The sequence below is a fragment of the Lichtheimia ornata genome (assembly GCF_029851405.1).
Source record: "Lichtheimia ornata isolate CBS 291.66 chromosome Unknown scaffold00007, whole genome shotgun sequence".
Taxonomy (NCBI): Eukaryota; Fungi; Mucoromycota; class Mucoromycetes; order Mucorales; family Lichtheimiaceae; genus Lichtheimia; species Lichtheimia ornata.
The window spans coordinates 428,144-442,943 of record NW_026695327.1 but is presented as its reverse complement, the minus strand read 5'-3'; the positions used below and the strand labels follow the sequence as shown (position 1 = coordinate 442,943).

The 14,800-nt window shown below is 43.4% G+C and overlaps 5 protein-coding genes across 5 annotated transcripts; 2 read left to right on the top strand and 3 right to left on the bottom strand.

Moving 5' to 3' along the window:
- Window positions 1–572: 572 nt before the first annotated feature.
- O0I10_002542 (uncharacterized protein) lies at window positions 573–1,733 on the top strand (the record flags this gene model as incomplete). The annotated part of the gene is made up of 1 exon (XM_058482624.1): window positions 573–1,733. One exon carries the CDS (start codon window positions 573–575, stop codon window positions 1,731–1,733), a length of 1,161 nt encoding a protein of 386 aa, XP_058346648.1.
- A 437-nt stretch (window positions 1,734–2,170) lies between these two features.
- On the bottom strand, window positions 2,171–4,084 carry O0I10_002541 (calcium/proton exchanger; the record flags this gene model as incomplete). Its single annotated transcript, XM_058482623.1, has 8 exons — window positions 2,171–2,290; window positions 2,357–2,530; window positions 2,593–2,636; window positions 2,696–2,826; window positions 2,923–3,092; window positions 3,152–3,172; window positions 3,230–3,610; window positions 3,710–4,084. 8 exons carry the CDS (start codon window positions 4,082–4,084, stop codon window positions 2,171–2,173), a joined length of 1,416 nt encoding a protein of 471 aa, XP_058346647.1.
- Window positions 4,085–4,965: 881 nt separating this feature from the next.
- O0I10_002540 (DNA-directed RNA polymerase III subunit RPC2) lies at window positions 4,966–9,352 on the bottom strand (the record flags this gene model as incomplete). The annotated part of the gene is made up of 16 exons (XM_058482622.1): window positions 4,966–5,290; window positions 5,360–5,459; window positions 5,513–6,126; window positions 6,188–6,267; window positions 6,331–6,411; window positions 6,467–6,611; window positions 6,673–6,890; window positions 6,955–7,226; window positions 7,278–7,759; window positions 7,821–7,999; window positions 8,056–8,247; window positions 8,314–8,422; window positions 8,473–8,590; window positions 8,654–8,922; window positions 8,983–9,137; window positions 9,206–9,352. The coding sequence occupies 16 exons, from the start codon at window positions 9,350–9,352 to the stop codon at window positions 4,966–4,968; spliced, it is 3,486 nt and encodes a 1,161-aa protein (XP_058346646.1).
- A 549-nt stretch (window positions 9,353–9,901) lies between these two features.
- Window positions 9,902–11,537, top strand: O0I10_002539 (uncharacterized protein; the record flags this gene model as incomplete). Its single annotated transcript, XM_058482621.1, has 3 exons — window positions 9,902–10,238; window positions 10,300–10,754; window positions 10,830–11,537. The coding sequence occupies 3 exons, from the start codon at window positions 9,902–9,904 to the stop codon at window positions 11,535–11,537; spliced, it is 1,500 nt and encodes a 499-aa protein (XP_058346645.1).
- Window positions 11,538–11,907: 370 nt separating this feature from the next.
- On the bottom strand, window positions 11,908–13,601 carry O0I10_002538 (uncharacterized protein; the record flags this gene model as incomplete). Its single annotated transcript, XM_058482620.1, has 6 exons — window positions 11,908–11,931; window positions 11,990–12,052; window positions 12,113–12,381; window positions 12,457–12,798; window positions 12,873–13,049; window positions 13,124–13,601. The coding sequence occupies 6 exons, from the start codon at window positions 13,599–13,601 to the stop codon at window positions 11,908–11,910; spliced, it is 1,353 nt and encodes a 450-aa protein (XP_058346644.1).
- Window positions 13,602–14,800: the final 1,199 nt, after the last annotated feature.

Sequence of the window (14,800 nt, the reverse complement as noted above, 5' to 3'; positions counted from 1 at the left end):
GATGTAACGGAGAGATGTCCCATTATGGTTATTAAGGCATATGCAAGCTACTGCACTAACGCGTACGCGTGAGTGTCCCAACTACATGCACACGCCATCTTGGCAGACACCAATATGTCAATCATTTATATAATGTTATAGATGAACGATGCTAACCAAAAGATGTTGCGCCATGTGGTAGGAATCACAGGATACCTTGTGCTTCCATGGAGCAATTCATTGTATCACCAACATCCACAAAAATGGAAAACTCAATGGGGGAAGGAGATTACCGACCCGAGATAAAAAGAAACAAACAACAACGAGACACTCAATGAATGGCACGTTTGCTACCAATGAAAGATGTAACCACCCAAGGGTTGAAAGGGGAAAATCAATCTTTATTTCACCAAAGGCAAACAGTGACACAGCAAGATAGACAAGTAAGAGTATGATGTAGTGATGGATCCCCCTCCCGCATTAGCAACTGCAGCTCGCAGTAAGAAAAAAAAAGTTTCCAGTGGTTGCGTTTAGACGCCATCCTTCTTTTCTTCTTTTTACTCCTTTTCCGCTCTCCCGGCATTTGTTTCAAGATGACCGACTGTGTCCATAGCAACGAGCTACCTCATACCCAAAAGCCCAATGCCATCGATTCGCCTGTTTACGAGAAGCCCAATGTATACGATGACGATGAGCACACCCGCGTCATTTACGATCGACCCCATGAGAAAGATGACCAAGACTATTCCAGGGGGAGTGGCAACGGTATCAATACGGTGGTAGCTTTCAAGGAAGGTGATCATAAACGACCTGTCAGCCCAGATAACGATGACGACGACTACCAAATACCAAATGAAACCAGCCCACGCCATTCAACAGGGAGCAGCAATAGCATGGAGAGCTTTGTTACAGCATCCGTATTAAGCCAAGCACCATCGGCAACTACAGAAATCACAGTGAATGAGGAGCTTGCTCAGCATGTGGCTTTCATGTCATTACGACATCATTCTTATACCCCAAGTTTATCCAACATCAGCCCAAGCACATCTACCAGCAGTCGTGATAGTAGTCGACAGCATTTGATCCTACACGCGCTTGACAGTGCCTATGACACCAAAAAACAGCAACGTAGGAAGAGTAGATCGGATGTCATTGTTTATGACTTTGCAAAGAAATCGCTTACAAAACCCCAAATCCATGAGATCAAGGATCGATCCAAGAATGTGGTCTACCGCAAGGAACAAGAACATTCGTATTCATGGGGATTTCAGAATGTATTGTACAATGAGGAGAATACCAAAGTGGCACAAGCATTTCGCAAAGCTTTCCACAAGGACATCATTGTCGAATGCACCAACGACACGCAACAAACACCTTTGGTCAATCGAACAAAATCACATTTGCTCTTTGTGTATGAAACGCAATTCGATGGACTTTGGATACGATGGAAACGACCAAGCTTGCTGTCACATGACTTGACGTGTGAAGTGGCTGCCATTGAAGAAACACAACCTGGTGAAGAGAGACGTCGTCGTCATTGGAAGCTTCTTGCAGAATTTGATAGTCATCGGATGGGATACCTGAAACAATTGGGGCGTTTGGTTATTGATCGTACTGGCTTGGAGCTTTTCGAGAATACCGAAGCACTCACCATGCACCTAGTGATTACTTGCAGCACCCTCGTGGACCTCATGCGAGAAGTGGTTGAGAAGGCAGTTGGTCTTGGCGATGGTGGTGTGGCTGGCAGCGATTAGTATATATTCCTATCTACATATATAGACACCCACTCCCATGCACTGTACCTTGTAGACATCCCAATTCCAAAAAAAACATTCCCATTGTTGATGAGCTGAACACGAATAACATACCCTACTTTGATATTAATACGATTCATGCATTTTGAAAAGCCGATTGTACCCATACATGCATGAATTTTTGCTGTGTGTCAAGTCTTTGTGAACCTTTTATGCAGTAACCATGTCTTTAAAGTTTCCTTCACTCTTTAAACGGGAAGCCATTTTCGCATCTACTACGTGTGGAAGATAAGCGATCAACAAAGATTACAGCGAAAGCATCATTTGCTCTCTTAGCCTTTTTTAATTATATCTTAGTGATAAATTATGGATAGTGGTATACTTTAACAACAAGGACTATATGTACAATCTAGATGGAGTGATGCAAGGAAGAGAGGTTACTGATTCACATCCCCAAGTTCCGACGCTGCAGCATCTGGGTAATAGTAAAAGCAGATTGCAAGGACAATGTAAAGGGCGAACAGCATGAAACCTTCAAGCCAATTGCTTTTGCCATCCTATTTAATAAGAAAGCAAAATTGATGAGCGTTGAAAAAAGGTGCAGCGGCATTGATGAGACTTACCATCATCAGGTAGTTGACCATCACAACGGCTATTAACATCACTGCGGTCTCGAATACATTAAACAAAAGACTCATTTCCACATCCATGCCCCAACCAATGATCACCATAAGCGGTGTCACAAGCAATGCAATTTGCATGCTACTTCCGACTGCCACACCGAGTGCAAGATCCATCTATTATCGTAGCATGGCATAAATGTCTCATGTTTGCAGGTCATATGCATAAAATAAGTTACCTTGTTCTTCATAGCAACGGTAACGGCAGTAACATGTTCAGCAGCTGAGAGGGAGAGTTTGAGGATTAATACGCAACACAAGGCAACTGTCAATAAGGCTTACCATTTCCGACAATGGGGAGAAGAATGAGCCCAACAAAGGTTTCACTAATGTGCCATTGTGCAACAACATCTTCAATGGCTGATACAAGGAACTCGGCACAAACGGCTACAAGAGCTGTAATGACAACCAACCTTGACGTCAGGTATACCAATATGCATGAGCTAAAATATCCTTGCATATCCCCTTCCCCCCCATCCATCCCCGCCAAATCTGAGCTGAATACTTACGCTAAACAAGACATCCAAAAAGGCATTTGGGGTACTTCCTCCTCATCATCATCCTCAGGTTGGTTCTTTGTGTTCTTCCCAGTATACATTGTACGCTCAACATTGGTTAATGTGGATGTACGTTGTGTTTGATATGACACTCTTCGGGCTTCGGATGGCGTTTGAAGAAACTAACGTGGGATCCAAATATGAGCATGTTGTCATTTTCCTTCTCCTACTTCACCCTTACCAGATCCTTGTGTGTTTTTAGCTATGGTTGTATAAAAATGAGTAATGCTAATGATGGTAAAAGTGCACATTCACGTACCTGAAAGAATAAATATGCAAAGTAAATGACCAAGAGAATGACCGAGGTTGCTCGAGAAATATGAAGAATGTCTTGTGTGAGCTGTTCCTCTGATTCTGTTTTTCCAACGGAAGCGTAGAATGCTGCGGGGAGAAGCAATGAGATCGTAGCGATGAACAGGAGAGATGAAGATGTTTGTGCGACAATCTGGTTAAAAACTTGCTCCTGATAACGGATGCCGCCAAACCAGAAACACATGCCAAGCACCAGCAGCAAGTTTGACAAGATGGATCCCAACATGGATGCTTGCACCACCACCACCAGGTTTTGTGTTAGTGCAATGATCGAAACGATGAGCTCAACGGCATTGCCAAAGGATGCATTCAGTAATCCACCAATAACCTGGGTCATTTGTTAGTATTCTTGTCATACATACATCATCCCCCCAAGCACATGTATCCATCATGTATATGTTGTATGTGCATGTGTATGATCTTTTACCTCTCCAGTACGTAAAGCAATGTCTTCTGTAGCGAATCCAAGCAATTTGGCAAGAGGAATGATGGCAATAAAGTTGAGTATAAATACCACGGTCGAGTTCCATACGAAATGACTAGCGATGCCGAGAGGAATAAAAACAACGAGGACATTGATCCAAGACGATTTGACCAATGCCATAGCGCCTTGATAGGCTGTTGGATTTTCATATTCTCCATCATCCATGTGGTTGTTGTTGGCTTGTGCATTGGAGGAAGAAGATGCTCCCGATCCCATGATGGCAAACTGTGACCCTTCTCGAGGCTCTACTTCTCGTGATGAGATAGCCGATGTAGATGTAGCTGCTGTTGCTGTGGTAGGTAATACATGCTCGTCCATGGTTTTATATAGGTTCTGATTTAAGGAATGAAATGATGCAAAAGGGGAAAAAAGAAAAGGTTACGTGAAAGGGATGCTACAGTAAAAGGCAGTTTTATATGAAATGGTATATGATTTGCACTGAAAAGGAAAAATGTGGATGGATACAGGCTGCCAAGCATGAGGGGGGATAGACGTTATATTCGCCACAGAAGGTTCTTTCGTGTCTGTGGCGGCGGTGTACAACCGGTCTCTTATTTATTGCATCCGATCACACGCTCCTCCTTTTATGCATACATAGTGGAAGCAAACTACCCAGCCTTTGACCCGAATCATTGTAATGCAACTCTCTGTGATGATGCACGTCATGGTTAAAATACAAAGGGGCGTCAAATCGCTATGCATGATGTACGACAAACAACAACTTGAGCTTTTATTTGTGCTTTCTACTACCCATCAAAAAAGGGAGGTGTATACATTTTGTTTCACAAAGTAAATTCATTGCAATATCCCGGGATTCACAACGTGCCACTTTTGAACGACATCTTGGACTTGTTTCGTTGAAGCGATCCCACCACGTGTTTATAGCGCCTCATTGTTGTCGACCCTTCCCGAATTGGAAAATCAACCACCATCATCAAACCGTTCTTTGTAAAGACATGAGAAAGAGAGATAGAGATCCTGTCAACAATGGATCACACATTCTACTTTTACATGGACCGATCTCATAACCTTTATTGGTAGTCTAAGCACATGACCACATTCAGGGCCTAGTTCGGCTACTTGGTCGAATAATGAAAGTCCGGATGTATGTAATAATGCCATCATGATGAATAAAGCAAGAAAAGAGAAAAATGTATTTGTGTATTTACAGGGCTAAATAAGTGTTACTTTTTTTGATGTTACAATGCATCTTCCAGCATCATTCTTGGTGCGATATTCATGGCCATGAGCTCCTGGAAGAGTAACTTGGCTGCATACGGTATTTGCATAGATCGAATGTGTTTACTACTCTTGCAGTATTGACACCATGCTGCATAACCAATGAGACCACACTCATCACACACTTGGATTTCGAAAATGTCCGACGAGATCATCAACCGCTCAAGTAGCAACATACTGGCACCATAACCGATCAAACAATCACGCTCCATTTCACCCAAACGCAAACCACCATCGCGAGATCGACCCTCGGTTGGCTGCCGCGTCAAGGTTGCACGAGGACCACTATAATCATACATACATCAATAAGCATCGTATGCAATGCATGTGGCACATTCAGGGCTCAACACTTACCGTGCACGTGCGTGCATCTTATCCATGACCATGTGTTTAAGTTTTTGGTAGTAAATCGGTCCAAAGAAAATGTATGCCGAAAGCGGTTCACCAGTGATACCTACATCTCCATATCAGTGGACTCATTCCTTTTTGCTTTTAGGCTCATCTTACCTGAATTGAGATAATCCTTGCCAGAGTAATTAAAGCCCTTCTCAATCAAAATCTTGCTCATGTCCTCGACTTTGCTTCCACCAAATGCTGTGCCATATTGTAGTTGACCCGCCATGACACCTGCTTTACCAGCAAGCAATTCAATCATTTTGCCGACTGTCATACGAGATGGGAAACCGTGGGGGTTCATAATAATATCAGGGGAAATGCCTTGATCCGAGAAGGGCATATCTTCTTGTTGAACAATGATACCACACACACCCTTTTGTCCGTGACGTGAAGAAAACTTGTCACCCAATTCAGGACGTCGCGTTTGCCGCACATTGACCTTGATAAGTGTTTGATCACTTTCAGTGGTAGTAAACAACACCTTGTCGACATAGCCGGTTTGCGGTGACTTGTATCGAAGAGGAGCAGCCTTGTATGCAACTGCTTGTGCACCACCAGACACGCTTGGTTCAACACTAGTGCTTGTAGGCACTTGCTTATTGATGTAGACTGTGCCATCCTTGATAGGTTCGCCAACACCAGCAATACCATCAGCTTCCAGAGCTTCGAAAGATTCATGCCAAAAGTCAGAGTCTTCAGCAGGTGGATCTGCAAGGCGATCGTGCCTATCATGACGAGGAAAATGAGCATTCAGGTTGATGAATAAGTAATAGCATCACAACTTACGTTCCATTGGGATATCTCTTAACCATGGTTGCGTATTTACGCATTGTCTGACAACGACCAAAACCTCGATCAAGACCAGACTATAATGATACATCCATGTTAGCTACCCCTCAAGTAAAATCCGTGGTGTACTTTTCACAAACCTTATTCACGACGAGCGCATCTTCAATATCATAACCAGAGTAACTCATGACAGCGACAGTAGCATTTTGACCAGCAGGTAGCTATACACCATCCGATTAGATCCGATAATTCATTCATGCACCATTCCATGTTTACCTTATCATAACCGATCAACTCGATAGTTTTACTCTTGACCATGGGTTGTTGAGGATACACCATCAAGTAAATGAGGGTTTCGATACGATTCAATTGGTTGTAGCCAATAGCACCAATAGCTTGTTTACCCATAGCACATTGATAACTAAACAAAAGGTAAATATTAATAACCTGCAAGGATCATAATCGTTTCATCATGCACTTACGTGTTACGAGGCGACTGGTTGTGATGTGGGTATGGAATGAGACCTGCTACAGCACCCAAGATGGTAAAAGGCTCGATTTCGAGATGAGTGGTCGTTTGGGGAATGATGTCGCGTTCGTAGCATGCAATATTGGCGTCACTTTCTTCGTTCACATCAAGGTATTCAACAAGACCCTTCTTGAGGAAATCATCGAATGTCAATTTCTCAGCAATCAAATCCTTTAAAGAAAGAAGTAAGGCATATTAGATCCAATGCTACGAACACTTTTCAACCATTACTTACATTGATGTGTTCCTGAGTGACTCTAGGTTTTCCTTTTTCAACGATAATCAATGGACGACAAATACGGCCACCATCGGATGACAAGTTGACTGTGCGTTGATGGGTGTTGACAAAGACTGTGACGAATTCAGAGATACGACCTGCTCGACGAAGACGGCGGAAATCTGCCACAAACTTTTGCGTACGACGAGTGACACCCAAAATGACACCATTGAGCAACACCAAATATGTGTTGGGCTGATACAATTCAACACCAGTCAAGAGATTCACATCTAACAAAGCGTGTCAGATGTTGCTCATCCCATCTTATCTTATCCTTTTACCTTGTACACCAAGAGTATACGCAATCTTTCGAATAGGTTCTTCCTCGTCATCGGTCGTAATATGCGTCATGAGCGCCAAATTCTTGACTAGACCACAAGCTTCACCTTCAGGTGTATCGGATGGACAAAGCATACCCCATTGAGATGGCTGAAGTGAACGAGGACCAGATACTTTGCGCGTCTTTTCGAATTGGGATGAAATTCTCGTCATCATACCAAGAGCCGAAATGTATGAAAGACGTGAAAGGACTTGAGTGATACCAGCACGATCCATTTTGAAACGCTTCAACACCCAATTGCCAGTGGAAATGGCTCTCACAAAACCGCCTGTGATGTGATCACCGTGCAGAATAAGCTGATTGAAGATGTCGAATTCTTGTGTACGATTTTGCTTCTTCAACACCTTGTCGGCAGCAAGCTTCAAATCCGAGTTGAATTTCTTGAACAAATCTTCAAAAAGAAGCGACAACAGCTGACCAGCCCTATTACACACATACCATTTAGCATCCATCCAAAACAATGATTGCCTCCCTTTCAACTTACAATTCCAAACGCTTGTTACCGACGTAATCACGATCATCCACGCTGACTTCATCACCCATGGCAATAAGGACACGACGAATCATGACTGCAGCATAGATGCTCTTTTCTCGAAAGTTGAGATTTTCAACAGGGATATGGGAGAGAATAACGGTAGCCATGACTTCCAATGCTTCCTCAGCCTAAAAGATGACCCTTGTTAGATCAATCAATACCCATTTCTCGTATTCACACTTACCAAGGTTTTGCGCACAGCCGTCATCTTTCTGTTCACCTTGACCTTTCCACCAATGTATTCCAATGCTTGTAATTGAGTGAAAATGCGCATCTTGGAAGCTTCTTCAATGTTGATAGAGAAGGCGTCGTTCAAATTGTGATCATTGCCACACACCATTTGGACAATTTCTTGATCCGATTGAATACCCAACGCCTATTATTATGACACATGAGCCATTCTTCCTTCCCTTCCCATTATGATGATAGCTTGACGAAATACCTTCATAAAGATGACGACTGGAATATCCTCTGCAATCGAATTGTGCTTCAAGTAGATCTTGTTGTTCTTGACAAAGATGGCAGTCTTGGATTTACGCTCATGGGTGGAACTACACATTAAGATTAGTAAGAGCCACGCCTTATGATGATCCCTTCTTACCTTTGTACATTTGCAACCACATTGCCCTTTTTATCAACTTCCACAATGATACGATTCTTTGACAATTGTTCTTGTACCAAAATGACTTTCTCAGTGCCTTTGACCACAAAATAACCACCTATATACACGCATTCCAATTAGAGATCATTCATCCAGCAGAATGAGCAACTCTTTCACATACCAGGATCAAGAGGACACTCTTTCATCCGAGCCAATTCTGCTTCGTTGCGGCCTGTAAGGACACAGTTGGATGAACGCAACATCACCGGTAAACGACCAATGTTGACGTTTTTGCGTTTGACGATTTGCTTTCCACGCGTGTATTCGACGTCGACGTAGATATTGGCGGCATAGGTGAGATCGCGCAGTCGGCACTCGTGTGGTGTATAGCTACGGTTGGCAACGTCGGCGTCAAGGCGTTCGGGCATACCAACGCGAATGCTCGTGTATCTAACGTATATCGTCAGCTATCCTTGTTGTGAAGGGAGCATTGCGTCGAAGATAACATACTTGAGATAAAAGTTGGGATCGACGTCCGAGGTGACCTTCTCGTTGGCTTTGATAATCTTGCGCAGATCGACATTGACAAAGTAGTTGTACGAATCAATATGCTGCTTCACTAGACCCTTGACTTTGAGAAATGCTGGCAGGAGCTTCCACTTGTCCTAATGCGACATGACAGAGCGTTAGCAATTCACCAGGGAATGGGTTGTCGGTAAGTCACATGGGATACCTTGATCTCTTTGACAGGTTCGCTGATATGCTTTCCTGCATAGTATTCTTGGGTCAATGCCTCGAATCCATCCTTGGGTAGCGTCTGATCGTCGGCATGTCCCTTTGGATCCAGATCCATGGCTTCAGTCTTGCCGTCCCCTGACATGTCAAACAGCTGGCAGCAAATGAAAGTGGTGGAAGAAGTGTATATGCCTTACAAAGCCGGCCAAATTTATTCCAGTCCACAGTGGCTGGGTTCGGACAAGACAACCGTGCACGCTATTCACTCTTTGACAACTCACACATGCACATACACACCTTTAGCACCCCATTTTTAATTTGATAATGATGGTTCTCGTAAATAGAATAAACAATGATATCATGTGATCAAGATGCATACCTTGAAATCTTTGTTAACAAGTGATCTCCAAACATGCAGTGCTCATTGTTATTCCTCGACAATGATGATGTTCATTCAATGATAGTATCTTCATTCTTCGACTATGTATTGGACCATGTAAGGTTATGTTTGATGTATACATCGGCTGATGCATGTTTACGGATGAAAAGTGTTGTTGTCGTGATACAAACCAGAAACACAGCCGTTTTGACCGCTCTTGGTGCTATTCTTTTTATACATTTACACTCCATTGGAAAGATTCCCCCACCCCCTTTCTCCTCCCCTTGTCACCACTCCCTTTTACCATACAGCAGGATGAATCACAATTTCGAGGATAAAGATGCCGTCAATCAGCCTCTTCTTTTCCATTCAATGTCAACGGATGATGATAATGAAAGCATCCATAAATGTTCCCCCTCTTCAAGATCAAAATGGTTTGCAGTCCCCGCTGTCGAGGACCAAGGCATTAAACCTGTTTCAGAGAACGAGCGGACACACACTCGCATCATTGACAACTTTACATTTTGGTTTTCTATCGCATCGAATGTCCTTACCATGGCGCTCGGTGTATTAGGCGTTCAACTTTTCGGTCTCGAATTCAAGGCTGCTCTTGGATGTATCATATTAGCAAATCTTTCTAACTCACTTCCAGGTATGTATTTGCTAAACAAACAAGCTCTGGTCACTCATACATGTTACTGCATATGGTGTAGGGGCCTTCTTTATAACACTGGGCCATCGTCTAGGTATGCGACAAATTATCATCACACGTTACGCCTATGGATATGCAGGATCAAGGGGTGTTGCTGTAACCAATATACTCGCTTCCATTGGATGGTCCATCCTGAATTCTATTCAAGCGGGTCAATTGCTCGTTGCCTTGACAACCTCGATACCCCTTGCAGCTGCCATTCTTATCATCTCGTTTATCACTGTTATGGTTGCCATTTTTGGATACGCTGTGCTACACCATTTTGAAAGGTGGGCTTGGATACCTACATGGATATCGATTCTTATTATGCTTGCTACAAGTGCTACCAAATTGTCTATCACCACTCCCACGTCACCATCAAGCAATGACATTGGAGCAATTGTATCGTATGCTACCATCATTTTCTCAGCCCCAAGTATCTGGTCCACCAATGCCGCCGATTTTACAGTGAAACAGGTAAAGCATCATCATGCTGCTTTTGTCATCATGCCACCACCATCACCAACAACATTCCTATGTATTATCCCATAGTCAACAAGATTTGACAGCCGTCATCTGGCTCTTTTGTCTTATGCCGGAGGTGTTATTCCCGTTATTCTTCTAGAGACCTTTGGATTGATTCTTGCAACTACTGCATTATCCGGACAAGAAGGTTGGGAAGAAGCCAATGATGTGGGTGGCCTTGTTCATGCAGCATTATCACCATTGGGCATTGGGGGTAATATCCTTATCGGCATTCTTGCTCTCAGCACGATCACGCACAACATTCCCAATGCTTATGGCCTTGGTCTTATGCTTCAAAATCTGTTCCCTAGCATTCAACATTGGATATTCACACTTGCTGGCGTCTGTATTTATACTACGTTTGCCATCGCTGGTTCGGAACATCTATACACGCTCTTTCAAAACTTGCTCCCATTTATGACCTACTTTTACGGACCGTATGTGGTCATTTTGATCCTGGAACATTTTTACTTTCGGCAAGGAAGCTTCAAGCAGTACTCACGTGACGCCTGGAATCAAGCTGATCTATTACCAAAAGGAATTGCAGCATGGTCAGCTAGCTTGCTTGGTTACTTTGGCGCTTTCCTTGGAATCAAACAACCATGGTATGTCGGACCCTTGGCTCAAGTAATGGGATCAGAGGGAGGCGATATCGGTGTGCTTATTGCCATGGTAGTCGCTGCCGCTACATACATCCCTTTGCGGAAAATAGAACGTAGAAGTGGTAGACAATGATACGTGTGCACAATCCAATACATTAAAGTGCCTGGTTGATTTGGTTCCTCATCCTGAAATTCAAAGCCCATCACCCATTATTGCATTGAAGGTTGTTACTTGAGAGGCACATGCATCCAAAGTGTTGCATGACGACGTGTTTTAAAGAGTGATTCATACATGGATATGTATTCTTGATCCAATGAACATATAAATTTATAGGGGAAAGGGATGGATTAAAAGCTGCTCATAGTATTACATGATAGTCAAAGAGGTAAACTCTACTACACTTAAAGGGTGAAGAAGACGACGATGGCATATCCCGGGATGATGATGATTCTCATAGGTCGAAATGAAATGAAATGGAGTAAAGGAAAGAGATGTGGTAGTTCTAATAGATGATGTACTTGTCGGCCTACATGTGTGTATGTGCTTTAGCACTTGAACTACTTGCTAAATGAATGGTTACATACCTTGACCATAATGGGAGGTGCTTGCGTGTTGGGACGAGAGATTTCAGCGAGCTCTCTTCCAGCCTATGATTCATGCGAATATGAGCATGTGATGCAACAATGACTTAAAATGATAATGCTTACACTCCAAGTACCACCCTCAATCAATTGCGAGAGGCTAAGTGCCTTCCTGCTGACTTTGAGGGCTTCACGTACACGCTCGGCCACAATATCAAGGTATGCCACGGTAAGAGCACGCCATTCAACAACGACAGGATCGCTCATTTCAAACATAGGCACGACTTCCATCTTGGGTTGGCCTGCTAATGCTGCATTTTGTTGAAAATTCTCAAGGCCACGTTCGAGATCAGGCTTCTTCAAAGTAATAAAACCAGTATCCATCAAAAGACCACCTATGTACAATGATATCGATATGAGCTATCAAGTCATTGGCTGCTGTAGATGAATGAATGTACATGTGCACGTACCATTGCGATATTCCGGCAACACCGTCAGCTGCTCGGTACCTTCAATAGTAGCACCTAGCAGCTTTTCCATAGGCTCCAACAATGAGTAGACCAGCCACTGCGAAAGACGATGGAAAGAAACGTAATGGTCTGATGAGGTGTTGTTGTTGTTGTTGTTGTTGCTACCACGAATAGCTTCACAAGGCCATACATCACCCAAGTCAGGGGTCCCGCCCTTGCCTGAGCGATCTAATGATGCTGCCCATAATTCACCCATCTCCAATACGATCGGCCAGAGTGTCTCAAGATGCATCAATGGGCCCTTTTTCGTGTTGATGGTGGTTGGATGTGTCAATAAATAATCTAGATAATGGCCACATGTCAATTGATAAAACAAGGAAAAGAGATGAAAAGATGTGTCACGAAGAATACTTTACCCATCAGGTTGCCAGGTCGTGGCACTGTGCCACCAAAGTAATCTTGACGGGTTTGTATGAAGTTGCCAAGGTGATGCAAGAGGTCCACTCTATCTTGCAATCCGGATATAGGTGATTGATCGCTTGCTTGCAATCCTGTAATCAACGTCTCCAATGACAATGACAACAATGCCTCAGCTACATAATCATCATGGGGTTAATGTGACACGTCAACGGATGAATACCATCACCACCACCACCACCACACATACAGTCAACTCGATGAGGTTTGCTGGGATCACTGGAAAATACGCCACCCGTAAACATTTCAAGACAAGCAACAGCGACGCCTTCATTACGCTTGTGCACACGACCTGTCAATTGCTCTCGGTAGGACCAATTGTTATCCATATCCAAGTCGAGTAAGACGGCAATCACAAACAAATCAATCAAACGACGAGTTTGTTCATTGGCATCTTCACCAAGGCTGGCCCAAGAGTTGATGAGGTTACGTATCCTAGGTCGACCTCCCACGTCAAAGTGTCGCCAACGACCGTGTACAGGGATTTCACTTGTATCAGCAAAATCCCGCTTGATAAGTGAAAGCACAATTTGGACCATGTCATCAAGTTTGGATGGATCAATATCAAAGTGTTCAAGCTTGTTACGAGCTGCTGCTTCTTGAACTCGAAAGCATCGTTCACGCACAGATCCAAGGCTAAGAAGGTAGTCAACGTCGGCTGGTGCCATCGTGGGTTGATATGTGTTGATCGGCGTTATAGAGTAATATCGTAAAAGAAGCGTGTCGATTTAAACGTTAATGGAGACTTTTACTTGAGAAAAGGTCAAGGAGGGAAAAGAAAGGGAAAAAAGGCGGCATTGCGTGAGATGCAGTGGATCTTTTTATGCGATCAAAAAACATAAAGCGTAAAAGGGGATCCGAAAAGAGAGAGTAAGTTGCACTACATTGTCGACAACAAGCCATGGGCTCGTATAGAGTTTTGCTCAAGATGGTAATTTCGGCGTCGATCGTTTCTCTTTATGGAGCCGTGCAACAAGACACATAACAACTCTCCCTGTCCTTTGTTCCTTTGCCCTTCTTTTGCATTCATATACACACTTTCTCTTTCTTCCTTTGTCTCCCATCTCACTTGTCACACCAAAAGGAGAAGGAGATTATTGTTCATATTCTAGCAACACCATCATCAGCCCCCCCTTTTTTCCACTTGTCTATGTAAGAACAAACCTTAATAATCATGTCACCCACAGCTCCTTTAACAAATAGCGACACGAGGACATTTGTAACCATCAAGAGGGGAGGGTTTTACTACGGCCCCACAATTGACCGATAACCTGTTCATGCATGGGTGCATTGTCTTTTTGTTCTCCTTTACGTCGTCGGCCACTTGCTCATTATAAACATTACCCCCTTCTCCTATTATTAACACTTGTCAAAAACAAAGTAGTAGTAGACAAGATAAATGATGATCATCCTCGCTACACATGGATAACCGACGAGCCACCTTGCTGGAACAAGGAGAAGCAACTCATTCACTCTACTACTGCAACGATACCCAGAGTAGAAAGTGATGTTTTATTCCGCGATTGATATCAACGATCACGTTCCATACGTGGCTATGGTAATTATGCCGATCGGTTGGTTGTGTTGCCGAGGAGACAATAAAGAAGGAAGGAAGCAAGGATCGTATGATCCCATGAATAATATCAACATGAGAGGTCTGTGCTCCTCAATGTGGAAAAAGGGGGTGTCAATTTATTCGACTCGTGTCAAAGAAGATGATATTCTCTACTATAGCGTAATGTGTCGTTGTTTGTAATGGTGGCATCTGGTTTGATATGTGCAAAAGAACCCACTCAATAGTCACGAGCGGAAGGGAATTGCTGTGGTGGGCTTCTTGAAAGTGTTACTCCTCCTCTCCTTTCAGTCA